This window comes from Lytechinus variegatus, chromosome 9 (assembly GCF_018143015.1).
Source record: "Lytechinus variegatus isolate NC3 chromosome 9, Lvar_3.0, whole genome shotgun sequence".
In the NCBI taxonomy this organism is placed as follows: Eukaryota; Metazoa; Echinodermata; class Echinoidea; order Temnopleuroida; family Toxopneustidae; genus Lytechinus; species Lytechinus variegatus.
In genome coordinates, this window is record NC_054748.1 from 17,031,650 (window position 1) to 17,047,749 (window position 16,100).

Below are 16,100 nucleotides of genomic sequence, written 5' to 3' on the forward strand. Positions count from 1 at the left end.
AAACCTATACCAGACTGATCAAAACCTATACCAGACTGATAAAAACCTATACCAGACTAATCAAAACCGCTACCAGACTGAACAAAACCTATACCAGACTGATCAAAACCTATACCAGACTGATCAAAACCTATACCAGACTGATCAAAACCTATACCAGACTGATCAAAAACCTATACCAGACTAAGCAAAACATATACCAGCCTGATCAAAACCTGTACCAGACTGATCAAAACATATACCAGCCTGATCAAAACCTATACCAGACTGATCAAAACCTATACCAGACTGATCAAAACCTATACCAGACTGATCAAAAACCTATACCAGACTAAGCAAAACATATACCAGCCTGATCAAAACCTGTACCAGACTGATCAAAACATATACCAGCCTGATCAAAACCTATACCAGACTGATCAAAACCTATACCAGACTGATAAAAAACCTATACCTGACTGATCAAAAACCTAAACCAGACTGATCAAAACATATACCAGCCTGATAAACACCTATACCAGACTGATCAAAACCTGTACCAGACTGATCAAAACATAAACCAGACTAAGCAAAACATATACCATCCTGATAAACACCTATACCAGACTGATCAAAACATATACCAGCCTGATCAAAACCTATACCAGACTGATCAAAACCTATACCAGACTGATCAAAACCTATACCAGACTGATAAAAACCTGTACCAGACTGATCAAAACCTATACCAGACTGATCAACACCTATACCAGACTGATCAACACCTATACCAGACTGATCAACACCTATACCAGACTGATCAACACCTATACCAGACTGATCAAAACCTGTACCAGACTGATCAAAACCTATACCAGACTGATCAAAACCTATACCAGACTGATCAAAACCTTTACCAGACTGTTCTCAACCTATACCAGACTGATAAAAACCTACACCAAATCGATCAAAATATACCAGACCGCTTAAAACCTATACCAGACAGATCAAAACTTATACCAGACTGATCAAAGCCTATACCAGACTGTTCCAAACCCAACCAGATTGGTCAAATACTATACCAAATCAATTAAAATATACAAGACTGATTAAAACCTATACGAGACTGATCAAAGCCTATACCAGACTGTTCTAAACCCAACCAGACTGATCAAAACCTATACCAAATCAATGAAAATATACCAGACCGATAAAAACCCATACCAGAAAGATCAAAACTTATACCAGAATGATCAAAACCTATACCAGACTGATCAAAACCTCTACCAAATCAAGTGAAATAAAGCAGACTGCTTAAAACCTATGCCAGACAGATCAAAACCTATACCAGACTGATCAAAACCTACATGTATACCAGACTGATCAAAACCTATACCAGACTGTTCTAAACCCAACCAGACAGGTCAAAGGCAAAGCCTATACTTGACTGATCAAAAGCTGCACTAGACTGATCAAAACCACATGTATGCCAAATAGGTTTTAACCTGTACCAGACCAATGAAAAAATACAATGTTAGTTATGATGAATGTAATGTACTGTATCAAGTACTTCCTTTTATTCAGGGTTTCTTCCGAAGAAGCATTCAAAAGAAGATGGAGTACAAGTGTCACTTTTCCGGGAACTGTCAGATTGAGAGAGTTAATCGCAATCGATGCCAGCATTGCAGATTTAGAAAGTGCCTCGCTGTTGGAATGTCAAAAGAATGTAAGTTTCTCTTGATTTATGACAGAGAGTTTTTGCACCACGACGTACGGATGGTTCAAGAACAGAGAAAATTATTTTCAAATGCCCTTCATGACTGAACAACCAAGAAGTATTTTTCTAAAATTGAGGAATCAAAACAGCAGTTTCATCCTTAAATCTGGACTAACAACATTTTTGCAATTTTTTTGTCTGCTCCGAAAGTTAGGATGAAGCTTCTGTTGTACAGTTCCGGTTCACCAATTTTCAGCAATGACATCCTATCTGTTCTTTGTCATTTGATTGGCAATTTCAATACATTTACTCTCTGTACATCATGTAGTGAAAACTGTGCACCAATCAGACTCGAGGATTGAATGGGAGAATTTTACCAATGTTAGATTTCAAAGTTACTGCCATAGGAAATCTTATGATATTGATAAAACAGGGTATTTGTATTTTACATCGCACATGCATGTATCCACCTTGTTAGGTGCTCAAGGTGCCCCATGTTACCCCAGCCATGCTACATGTAGTCTCCCGATTCCAGTGCTCACAGATTTTTGAGGAATTACTTGCTGGTATCCATTTAGGCCTACATGTACTTCACCTGTGTTGAGTGTTGTACATTGTGAATCAATGTCTTGCTGAATGAAATTATACCATGACTGGTATTCGAACCAGTGTCCCTCTGTTTTGAAGTCCAGAGACTAATCAACTGACCCACAATGCTTCGCTTAAATGCAACAAGGCCGAAGTGATGGTGTGACTTCGCTACTCACTGCTGAAAGTTGCCAACTTCTTCATTTATCATTATCAATTCCATTCTCTTTAAATGGAATTGATTATACATAAAAATGCAAATTTTTTTTTGAAATAGCAAGATATGTGATGGAATTAATATGTTCATTCATTTGTTGTTTGAGGATTGGACGTTTCTCTAAAGTTAATGAAGCAAAATAATTGTGATGAGATTTGCAAATTGGCAACATTTCAAGAATAAAATCCATTGTAAAAAAAATGCATATTTATGTTTTAAAATGTGATGCTGTTATCTTCATTTTGATGTAGCTGTGAGGATTGGACGCTACTCGAAGCGAGTCAAGCAGAATAATCTTGATGAGATCCGCAAATTGGCAACAAGGCCGGAGACAGCAGAAGATAGAGAGGCACGTGAGAAACGCGAGATGGAGATCTACACGATGAGCCAGACGATCCTCCAAGCGAGGGATGCTACTTTCCTCTACGATAAGAAAACGGTTCAGTCGTTACTTGATAGACGCTCAGAACTCATGGTAAGAAGGCACACATTTGATTGGATTCCGTTTGAACTCATTTTTAGATTGTTGCAATGAATCATGTCCCAGGAAGAAATGCTGTCTTGATTTGTTGCAAAAGAAGGTTAATAAAAAAGTAGTGTGGTACCTGCGGTTTATCTGGAAAATGGACCTTGAAACAAGTTTAGTAACCTTCATTCTACTCTAAAAAGAGATGATGCTTGATCAATGCAATCTTTGATTATTGCAATAGAAGTTCAATATAGGTAGTGTATTCCTGTGGTTCATCTGCATAAGGAAGTTTGAAACAAGTTTAATAACCTTAATTTTACCCCAGGATAGAGATTGTAAATACAATTTTTGTTTGTTGTTTTAGAAGAGGTTGAATATAGAGGGGCCCCATGGTTCATCTTCCAAAGGGAATCGTGAAACGAATTTTGCAACCTTAATTCTATCCCAGGATAGAGATGATAAACAGAATCTTTGTTGTTGAAGGGCGAATAGTAGTGGAGCCCCTTGGCTCACTTGCGAAAGGAACCTGGTTAGTGTTTCATAAAGCTGTTCGTATTAAAGTTAAGAGTGACTTCAAGAACGACTGGTGTACATTTCTTACGGGCTAAGTGATCACCAATGAACGTATCATTTACCACACGAAAGGATCACCAGTCGTTCTTAAAGTCGCTCTTAACTTACGTACAGCTTTATGAAATGGCCCCCAAGAAGTAAGGTTTATAACCTCGATTCTAACCAAGGAAATAAATTTTAAGTACAATCTTTGTTTGTTGCAGGAGAGGTTGAATAGCAGTGGCGCCTCCGTCGTCCCCGACTCGTTCACGTCAGATCTGAGGGAGGAAGAGAAGAAAAATAGCAAAACTTTTGCGTGGAAGATATTCCTTGAGGCGATCTCACCAGCCATCAGGAGGATTGTGGAGTTTGCTAAGTGCCTTCCGGGCTTTATGAAGATACAGCAGGTATGCTGTGGCCATATGATAATTGTGATCATAACTGTCATCATCTTCATCATTACCACCACTACCATCATCACCATTATTATCATCATTATCACCATCGCCATCATTATGATCATCGTCATCAACATCATTGTCATTTTCATCATCGTCATCAGACCAAAAGACGTTAAAAAGACGTTAAAAGATGGGAGTTGCTGCTACCCTGTTTGGCGTTTAACAATGGAAGGGATAGAGCCTCGTCGATCTGGCGCTGCACAGTTGCTGCCGGGCCCACGATCAATTGGGCAAAGCAAATTTTCGGAGTATTACATTTCATGTCTATTTCGAACAATAAATGATGGAAATTATGGATCATCACCAGTATCATCATCACCACCATCATCACCGCCAACATCATTATCATCATCACTATCATCATCACCATCATCATATCATCATCACCATTATCATCATCATCACCATCATCATTACTATTATCATCACCTTAATCACCATTATCATCACCACCATCATATCATCATCATCATCACCACCATCATCATCACCACCACCACCATTATCACTGCCAACATGATCATTATCACCATCATCATCACCATCATCATCATTATGATCATCATCACCAACATCATTGTTATTTTCATCATCACCACCACCATATCATTATCATCACCATTATCATCATCACCACCATCATCACCGCCAACATCACATCATCATCACCATTATCATCGCCACCACCACCATCATATATTAGCTTCATCACCACCACCAATCATCATTACCGGGTCCACCAAATTCTTCATCTCCATTATTGTAGTCGTCATAATAATCAGCTGCATCATCACGACCCCTGCCATTTCCAGCACCATTATCATAATCATCATCATCATTATCACCATTATTATGGTCATCACCAATATCATTATTACATGTATCTTCATCATCACCATTATAATATCATTATCATCGTCACCATCGTCATCATCATCACCATGATCATCACCAATATCATTATTACATGTATCTTCATCATCACCATCATCATATCATTATCATCGTCACCATCGTCATCATCATGATCATCACCAATATCATTATTTTCATTATATCATCATCATTATCAACATCACCATCATCATCACCACCACCATCATCACCACCGCCATCATCACCACCACCATCATCACTACCACCAAAAGTTATAAACTGTTCTGTACATCTGACCCCATTTTTTCCATTGTTACTTCACTTCTTGTTATTAAGCCATTATACTTTCAGAGCATTACAAAGTTTTTGATAGTAAATATTAAATGAAGAGAAATCATGATGGCCCGAATTCACAAAGGTGGTTTTGAAAACCCACGGCTGAATCCATGGTTTATGCAGATTTCCTGTGTACATGATGCTTAATTGAGCGCGTATTGGGCACATGTATACAACATGTCCAATGCTGATGAGCGCTTTTGTCACAGCTAGTGCGCCAAATTGATGCCTGTTACCTTGGTAAGATATGCTATTTTATTCATGAGTCCACTGTTTGAAGAGTGGACTCATTATTCAAAACAGTGGACTCATGAATAAAATAGTGTGGACAACCATGGCAACAGGCATCGATTTGGCGCACTGCAACAAAAGCGCGCATCAGCATTGAACACTTGTTTAATATACGCAATAAATTAGCATAATTTGTACAGAAAATCGACATAAACCACGGACTCAATCGTGGGTTTCCAAAACCACCATTGTGAATTTGGGCTGATGTGTTCAGATGCAAGCTAAATACTTTTCTCTTGTCTTTCAGTGTGATCAGGTGCTAGCTAAATACCTTTCTCTTATCTTTTTATAGTGTGATCAGATGCAGCTTCTAAAGCAGTCCTACTTCGAGGTCTGGATGATCCAGATCAGTCCCCTGGTGTCTCACACCGATCGTAGCCTCATCCTCGGAAACAACACCCTCCTCGATTCCCGTCTCCTGGAGAGTATGGGACAGGACAATCTATGGCGGCACGTCTTCGAGTTCACCCAATCTCTCAGTAAACTCAACCTCAGCGAGATGGAGACGTCACTGTTCATCGCATCCACCATCATTAATTCAGGTTTGTGCTCACACTGAAGCCTGTAAAAAAGTACCATACAGTACCATGGTATTACTATGGTACTTCTGTGGTAGTACTGTAGTACTAATGAATTTACCATGGATACTATAATGGTAATACCATGGTAATACCATAGTAATACCATGATACTGTACGGTACCATTTTACAAGGGAAGCCTGTCGCACACTACACTAACCGGGCATTGTGGCCATCCATATAAAAACAAACTGGATAGAGCTTGTTGTATGCTATGGCACGCACATGACCTTTAAACAACAGGAAAAGTGCTCTATGACACAAATAACAGTAATATATTTATAGGGCGATACCAACATGTAAGAATCGGTATGCATACTGGAGTGATAATTTACCTGTACCATTAACTGTTATTCGCAAAAAGGTTCACAATACAAATTATTTATGTACTATTGATACCAAACTGCGGTCCTTTTTCTTCAAAATTTTTCATAAAGCTATCGCCCTAAATGATTTTCTCTATAGGATTAAAAGAAAAGACTCGCCTAGTTGTACTTTATGTGGTAAAAAAGAGGAAACAATGGTACATTTACTTCACGACTGCGAAAAAGTTGCTCCAATCTGGCAGGACCTCATTACCTTAATAATCCAGAAAGGTAATGTTACCTTCAATGTAACCAATTTCGAAAAAAGTATTTGGGATTTGTACTGACAGGTTTGTTACATATTTATTTCTGTTATTGAAATATCTTTATATCTGCAAATTCAATAATAGTCTCCCTAATATTGTTAAATTTAAATCCTTTGTTAAGAAACAGAAAGAAATATAATATTTTTTAGCAAAGAAGAATCACAAACTGTCTACTCATTTTAAGAAATGGCGTTTTGAGATTTGAATCCCCTTGTAATTTTATGGGACCATCTTTCGATCATAGTAGAATGTAACATGTACTTGGATGTTTATCCCCTACCCTTGATTATAACTTATACTGTATGTCTTGATGTCCTTCATGCCTGACCAATATTTATTTTGTAATGCTTTTATTCTGCCACAACCATTACCCCCCCTTTTTGTATAATTATGTACATGTATATGAATGTTTCCAATTATGGATCACTTGGAAATATTTTGATTGATTTGAGATTGATTTTATACCAATAAATACATACATGTAAATATAAAAAAAACATGTAAGAATCGGGATGCAATGGTCCATTTCTGTACATGTAACTTTCTAGGTGGACACTGACCTTATAAAATAAAATCAGTTTTCAGATTAAAGGTAAAAGAAAGTAGTTGCAGCAAACAATTAATTCATGAGAAAGTCTTTAAAATCAAGGCCACCATGGTACTATATATCTATGTCTGATACATTGATGTAAAATTATCTTTGTAAAAACCTAAGGACAACCTGCTGTTCAGGTCCACCAATTTTCCACAAAAACCTCTCAGCTGTCCATGTGATTTGACCTGCATTTTCAATAGATTTACATGTACCATGTTGCAGAATTCGTCCCTGTTGCAATTGCGAAAATTCCCTACTCAGAAATGTTGAAAGTAAAAACATCTTATTTTAGGCCATTTTGAGAACATAAAGAATCGCTAAAAATATAAATCATTTTTCATATGATTATATTAATTTCCCTACTGAAGTGTACAAACCTTGTGTGAGGGTCTGCAGGGCATAATTTGTCGTTATGTCATCATGGATTCTATGATTTTCATCTATAAGTTCATAGACCATGCTAATCTTTCATCGTACTCTGTCAGATAAAATGAGATTAATAATTATTTTATTCGGCTTTAAGATCCTTAGTTTGATATAAATCATTGAACTCATGTTGTGGTCCTATCTTTGCATTTCTACTGTAAAAGCATTTTCTAGATGCATCTCAAACTGGAGCAGAAATATTTTTACAGAAATTATAGATGTGAATAGGAAAGAGAAATTGCAGATTACAAGGCTTATGATATTAGACTTTGTTGATTTTTCAGATCGTGCAGGGCTCCGTCGAAGGACAGACATCGAGCCTCAATCGGAGCTGATCATGGAATGTCTTAGGCGAGAGCTGAGCCGCAAAGATCCTCAGGAGACGAGACGCTTCTTTCACCTGGTAACCAAGATGCAGCTAATGCGCTCGACCTCGTTGCTCCAGGCGGAGTCGTTGCTTGGTTTTCGTCTGGAGTATCCATCTATCCCGGTCCCGCCGCTCTTGGTGGAGCTGAACGAGGCAATAGGGGACCCGCCTAAACCGGACATTCATGATCTGTGCAGTGGCATCATGAATGACTCCAATGGAAATATGTAAGGCAGCATCCTTTCCATTTCTCTCTAATGATACACGGTGTGGTATAGGTCCCGACGGGGCCGGCCCTCATAGAGTATGTATGCGCATTTTCTGCAAGATTCTGTAAAAAGAAGGCAAGATCGTATGCTATGAGTAGACTGATATTCTTGAAGAAAAAAATTCTTGTAAAATTGGTGAAAGGCAGGCTTGCCCACTGTCACACAATCTGCATTTCACCCACTTCTCATGCAGTCATATTGATCATACATGTAGGAATTCTCATCTTATAACCCCAAAATAGAAAGTACAAAATAATAATCTATTATATCAAGATAATCAATACCCTGCTGAAGGATTTGACATAGAACAACAAACTTGTGGTATAGACAAGTTTAAACTATTTGTTTTGAAGTATTGACAATTGATTTTGATTATAAACGAAAAATTGTAAATCCCTATTTTATTGCTTGAAAATAGAAATCGTCTGAAAATTCATTTTGCCCAATTGATCATGGGCCCGGCAGCTACTGTGCGTCACCAGATCAACGTTGCTCACTCCTTTGAATTAGTGGCTGCTGGGCCCACGATTGACTGGGGTAAAGTGAATTTCCGGAGTATTTCTATTTCGAACAATAAAATGTGGATTTTCATTTTTTTTTTTTTTTTTCATTTGTTATTGACACCTTAACCTAAAAATACACATACTGTACCTTTTTTCTTTGCCAACAGAAACAAAAGGTGCCCCGACATCTGGGAGAAGCTGCCCCTACCAAAGCTGATCAAAGGCTGCGGTCTGTTCCACCCTCCCAAGTCTGTTTGCGGTGTACCTACCAACGTCATGCCAACCATACCCAAGGAAGAGAAAGGGGAACGTACGAGTTGTTCCGCCTCCAGCCAACCCTACCAGTGAATCGCGCTCTCACTAGCCAACTGCCTTGTGTTCGATATGATGGTTGTACGTGTGACTCTGCTTCAGTCGAATGTGTTCGACTGAGGCGAAATATGACTTAGGAGACGTGATTAACACATGTTTTGCATAATTTTGTCTGAAATGATGCTCAGAGGTAGGCGATTATTCAGAGTCAACTGTACATACCTGACTCTGAGTGATTGAAGGGACTTATTGTGATAAAATCTGTTGCATGTAAGAGTAACTGGGTATTCTTGGTCGCTTCATCTTTGTACTCGATTTCTTTCCTAAAATGGTAGATGTTAACAAGAGGACTTGAAATTGATATCACTGATGTTATCATTATGATTTAAGTAAAATTTGTTGTTGCGTGACAGTGGTATCTCTTGTGCATCAGTCAATCAATCCAGAGCTGGTACATTGGCATTATCATTAATACATATTCCTGCATTTGTATCATCAACTCCAAGCTTGAAAAGGCATCGTGGCTCGGTGCATTCACCGAATGTTTCCACTGCCATCTACATGTAGTCTATTTCACAGTGGCTGGACAGTGTAGAACAAACCTTGAACCTTGAAGACCTAATCCCTTAACCCGTGGAATACTGAATTCTGTAATTCCCACAGACTTTGTACAGGTATCACCCGGTTCCAGTTGACAACGGGTTAACCACCTCTTCCAAGTTGAACTCGGATATGATAAGCTGTGACAGTAGATGGTGGTGCAGACAATCGTGTTGGGTTTCTATTTCAAATAAAAATGGAGAAGGGCAAGTAAAAACCATGCTCCTGGGGCTTACAGCATCCTGGAACCTACAGGAGGTTCTAACCCTCTGAAGACAGGAAGGGCAGCCTCTTGGAAGACAGCGACTCTTATGGTAGTAATTAATCGTCAGGGATGGAGAAGGGCAAGTAAACTGGAGAAGTAAACCCACAGGTTTACAGCATCCTGGAACCTACAGGAGGGTCTAACCTCTGAAGACAGGCAGGGCAGCCTTCTTGAAGACAGTGACTGTTTTGGGAGTAACCATCAGGGATATAGTCAAGGGCATTACTTCTGAGTTGCGAGGCTGCTGGAGAATACCTTTCCCTTAGACTTTGTACACATGACTCGGGCCAAGGCCGGCAAAATGTGGCCTTATGGCCGGCCTCGACCAAATCCCTGGTAACCGCTGTAGCTGGAAGATGGTACCAGATGCGAATCGTAACCGAGTGAGGATGCCTTGACGTAGAAGTTTCCCATCATGTCCATTACACGTTCATCCAACGGGTATTTTCATTTCGTATTTCAGGCACTATCGGGGAAAAAGAAGGGTATTATATCGTTATTTTATATATTTCTTACAGATCAACTATTTTTTAAGCAGAATGTACATATTGGTTAACCATGTTGTGGTCTTACCTCTGTCAGAAATACTCTTTCTATTTTATTAGTAAAGGGTGTGTGTTCAAGCGGGCATTACATAAAGCAGTTTGTAAGTTACCAGTGACTATATGAAAGACTGGTGACCCATTTAACAAGCTTAAATAACACTAATGGAAAGTTAGAAAGGATCACCAGTCATTCAGAAAATCACTTGTAATCACTTGCAAACGGCTTTAATAATGAAACACCTAACAGCACATCTCAAACTTGAAACTATTTTATTCCACCTGAAAAAAATATATATATGACTCTGTCACTCTCTCTGTACACTTTATTGTTCAGGAATTCAAAATTTGAGCTATATTTTTACTCAAATAAAAGTCAGTGATCGTACAGGGCTATATCGGCATGGGACAGTTCATGAGGAGGACTAATTTCATTACATGTATTTACGCAAAGGAAAGATCTCATGCTTGGATTCGCTAAGATGGGTTTATGCATTACCTAAGATCAAAGACTAGGGCCCTGCCTTCAAAGAGTTGCGATTGATCCAATCAACCACAACTGTGAAAAGCCAGCAATGTGAGCATCTAAACTGCGTGTTTCAAAATATTGTATAGATATATTGTATAAATATGATGTATATTCATACATTCATTGTTTCCTTGGAAATTCAGTGAGCTTCTCTTTGTTTACAAATGAGGTGAGTAAATTTCCTTTAGAAGAAATTATGACATTGATGGATTTCCATACAGTTACATGTAGGTTGATCGGATCAATATTAACTCTTAAGTAAAGACGGGGCCCAACCATGTGTGAGATTTTGCATGGCTCGGCAAGGGATCACAGGCAAAAATAATGTATATGGGGATAGGCTGTGATATACATGTAGGCGTGAGAAAGAGATCTGGGTCCCGTTTTACAAAGAGTCGCGATTGATCCAACCAACCTCAATTCTATGGAAAGCCATCATTGCCATAATATTTTCCACAAGAAGTTTGAACATTGTCCTTTGTAAACAAACAGAAGCATAGTGAATTTTCAAGAAGACAATGAATCCATGAATATCTTAGAACATATTCTGAACGAGCATACATTTTAGATGTTGACGTTGCTGGCTGTCCATAGTTAAATCACAACTCTTTGTAAGATGGGACCCAGTGCCCATCTCAATTCCTCAATTCTATGGAAAGCCATCATTGCCATAGTATTTTCTTACAAGGAATTTCAACATTGTCCTTTGTAAAGAGAAGCACACTGAACTTTCTAGAAAACAATGAATATATGAGTATACATCGTAGTCAAAAAAATATTTGAACAAACATGCATGATAGATGTTGACGCTGCTGGATTTTCATAGTTGTGATGGTTGGATCAATCGTGACTCTTTGTAAGATGGGACCCGGAGGGGATGAGCAAATACGGGAGGCTGGTATGTCTGATATGGTATTGCGTTCAACCCAACTAGATCCGCCCTTGCAGCAGACTAAAATCTGAAGAAAAAAATTGCTGTTCTATAATTGATAGACTATTCATTTTTTCCAGATTTCCAGGTGCAAAAGTGAAGACATACTCAAGTGAGGAATTTTACAAGTGTCAGCATATTGAGCTAACAGGCAGGGTCTGGGATATTTGAATTTTTTTTTATGCCTTGCTCCAAGATTAATACCTTTTTCATAAACCTATCCTCCAATTAGGCGCCTAAGAGTAATGCGGATAATTAAATAAAAATTGCGTTCACAAACTCCGAAAATAAGCCGCATTATTTTTACGAGCGCCCATCCTGAAAAAGGCGGATAATCGTCATGACAACTGGACACGCCCCCTCCGATGCGGTTGTGTTGGAAAAGGGTGACCTTGTGACCGCACCATGGCAATTATCCGCATTATTTGGAAATGCGTTCATAAACTCAGAATCTTGTCCCGATGCTGCTATTATGCGGATAATAGCAGCATCAAAATAATGCGGATAACTCTGGTCCTCCTCCAATTTTACGACCAAATTATGCTGCTATTAGCCGCATAATTGGGTTTATGAAAGGGGTATAAGTTGAATAGATTTGGGCATGGATTTTAGTTTTTACCACTGTTCTGATGTAAAACCATGTTTCACAGTGAATGGGTGAACAGCTTAAATACTAGCCAATATCCAGGTAGTTCTACTAACCTCTTATATATATTGATATACCTGTTCGTACATGTAGATATACAATTATATATACACTTGAAATGAATGTTTGCCATGTTTTTGTTTTAATGATCATTGTTGAAGGGATTTTTGCATGCATGTGACAGATATATTAAGTTGAATGTGGAAATCTTGTATGAAAAATGTTGACTTGTTATTTGTATTCATATTTTGTGCAAATTTCGTAACCTGTCCCACTACACAATCGCTTTGTAGGCTATAATAATACAAAAATAAATGATATATGATATAGATATATCATCCACCCTGTAAGGTGCTCAAGGTGCTCCTTTATTACCCCGACTAAGCTAGTCTACCGATTCTGGTGCTCACAGCTTTTTGAAGAATTACTTCCTGCCGGTACCCTTCTATACCTCAGCTGGGAAGAGTCCAGCACAATGTTGGTAAATTTCTTCCTAATGGAAAACACGCCATGGCTAGAAATCGAACCCAGAACCCAATCACTCAGATTTAAAGACGGGAGTCTTAAAAGAGAAATTCCAGTAGTTGCAGTAAACACCGATTTCATGAGAAAGTCTGTAAAACAAGGCTTAATTGTCAGTATATCATCGAGGATCTAGATCTGGTACAGTTACATGTACATTAACTGAACGTTGTGAAATCTTAAAATCTATGCTGAAAAATGTTCACACCGAAGATCCCCAACACAGATAAGCGCACGTGGGACAGTGCTTATTTGCTGATTTCTCAGCAATTACACATTATCTTCCAGAATCCTTTGGCACATGCATTTTATTTATACAAACAGACACTTTGGTGGTATTTCATTGGATTCTGTACGAACTCCTTTTGATATCGTTACCAAAACTAGCATTTACCTATAACCACTACACCACGACATTACCACATGTGTGTTCCACCTATGGCAGGTAATGAATCTTGGCCCCGTCTTACAAAGAGTTCAGATTGATCCTATCAATCGCAACTATAGAAAGTCAGCAAGTCAACATGTACAATGTTTGTTTGCTCAAAAAAAATTTCTACATGTAGATACATGTATGAATGTGTATCCATACATTCATTGATTTCTTGACAGTTTGGTGTGTTCTCCTTTGTTTACAAGGACATTGTGCACATTTCCTGTAGAAAAATAATGTCACTGATGGATATCCATTGAGTTACGATTGATTGGATCAATTGTAGCTCTTTGTAAGACGGGACCCTGGTGATAAATGGCCCCATTTCTAGTCTTATCTATCCCAGCCTTGTAAGGATAAAAATACTACAAAGAATCAAGACAAAATACGGTATAACGTAGTATGTGAGTCACTATAATAATAATCATGAATAATAAGTTACAGCCGGGGTGATAATAACCAAGTCCTTTGGAAGTGTAGAGAGATGTTTTAATTTATAGTGTGGTACATGTATGTGCTATACAAGAACTGTCTATTACCATTATTATTATTATGTGGAAAACAACATTGTTTTATTAGTGAAGAACAACTCAGTCTTGGAAATTTACAACTTGTTTTGTCTTTATTACGTAAAATTTTAAATTATTTGAAATCTGAAATAAGAATAGCCATACATGTAGCTCTTCTTCAACTCAACCTAAAGTGACAACTGGTGGTATACATGTATCTTGCACCAATGAAATATATAATCTTCTACAACTCAATTTTAAGAAGACAACTCATGATAATTTTTTTTTTCAATTTATTAAATGATTTATATTTTAGTCCGATTTGTAAAGTGAGATATTTTTTGAAGTCTGATGCATTATTTCTTATTTCTTCAATTCATTAAGTGACAAATCATATCATTTTGTAAATTTTTACAATTTAACAAAATTATTTTTATAAAATTGTCTTCAAATATATTTTAGTTAAGTAATCATGGTATAAAGTAATCTAATAAACAATTAAAAGAATCATCTGAAATTATGAAATAACAATTGTAGTTTCTTCAGTTTAAATTTGAAGTGACTGCTCATGGTAAATAGTTATATAGTATGTAAAAGAAATTTGAAAATCTGAAATTAGAATAGCTATTCTTCAACTCAATTGATAATATAATGTGCATGTGGTCTAATGTATAATATAAGATAATCATTTAAAATCTGAAATAGCAACTAAACCTTTTATTCAAATCAAGATATAAATGACATGCCATGTAATAATATCCAAATTTTAATATTTGAATAGTTAAGACATCATTTGAAAATCAACTTTAAAGTTCCTACTCCAGGGGGGGTTGTTTCACAAAGATTTAAGTATGACTTGGGAGTTGCTCTTAAAATAATAGTTGCGCTCTCCATAGTTAAAACGCTCTCCACAGTCGGATTAAGCTCAGAGGATGTGCACTGATGCGTAGGTTGCACGGGCCTAAAACATTTCCGATAGAATCATGTGTTAATTTGGCACTTTACAAAATTCATAAAAAATAAGGATGAAATTCAAGGGGCGAATGTTTACTACCAGTGGATACTATAGGAAATATATCCAACATTCCATATCTGACCAGAAAAGGGTACCTTGACCGACTCATTTGAAAAATAAATCGGTATTTATGAAGACTACGCTTGATAGGATCAAATTCAGAACCTGAGACAGTAAAATGGCCCTTATCCTTCCGCCAGTCAAATTTAGTTCCAAATCTTCATAATTTGGGAAAAGGAAGTTCAGTAGTTACCTAAAATAGAATCAGTGTTAGATGGCCAATCATACTCATTCACTTTTGTCAATCAGCAATATCAAATTAAAAAATTGAGAATGGGTTGGCTTGAATGAATGTCTTTTGCCTGCCAGTTTTAATTAGGCCCGTGTAACCTGTAGTTATCAATGAGGTTGCATTGTACGTATTAGGTATGATGATAAGTCGCACTAAAGTCTTTGTGAAACACCCTCCCCCCCCCCCCCCGGTATGTAAAAATGAAACCAATCAAAACAAATCTGAAATTCAAATTTCCGGACCTGAAGCTATCTGAAATAAACTGAAGACTTATGTTACCACCCCGTTGGATTTTCAACTGAATATGATGGACAGTCAAAACTAGGTTTCATTGTCAATGTTGTTCTGCATCAAATGCACCACATAAACTTGTATCTCAGACATGTATGTAGTTGTTTATTTGGGGTGTGTGTAGAGGGTAATTCTTGAATAATTTACACTGTCACATACGCACTATTTGGAGAGTGCTCCACTATGAAGAGTAAATAGGCTAAATGGCAATTAGACCAGTACATGTAGGTTAAGGCCACCGCACACTTTACGACGGACTGAGTTTGGAATATTGCTCATTTTCTGAAAATGTAATGGAAAAGTGTCTTTTCATTTAGGTTCAAATTAATTGTAAGAATACTCAGTGGCAGACTGTGA

The 16,100-nt window shown here is 37.6% G+C and overlaps 1 protein-coding gene across 1 annotated transcript in view; it reads left to right on the plus strand.

Annotated features, from left to right (window-relative positions):
- LOC121421411 (nuclear receptor subfamily 1 group D member 2-like) overlaps positions 1 to 10,340 on the plus strand; it is a 31,268-nt gene extending 20,928 nt beyond the window's left edge. The window contains exons 3-8 of the mRNA XM_041616108.1: positions 1,564 to 1,705; positions 2,753 to 2,976; positions 3,747 to 3,929; positions 5,779 to 6,028; positions 8,002 to 8,311; positions 9,024 to 10,340. Coding sequence (XP_041472042.1) covers positions 1,564 to 1,705; positions 2,753 to 2,976; positions 3,747 to 3,929; positions 5,779 to 6,028; positions 8,002 to 8,311; positions 9,024 to 9,204 — 1,290 coding nt within the window. The 3' untranslated portion in view covers positions 9,205 to 10,340. The remainder of the gene's footprint in view (positions 1 to 1,563; positions 1,706 to 2,752; positions 2,977 to 3,746; positions 3,930 to 5,778; positions 6,029 to 8,001; positions 8,312 to 9,023) is intronic.
- Positions 10,341 to 16,100: the final 5,760 nt, after the last annotated feature.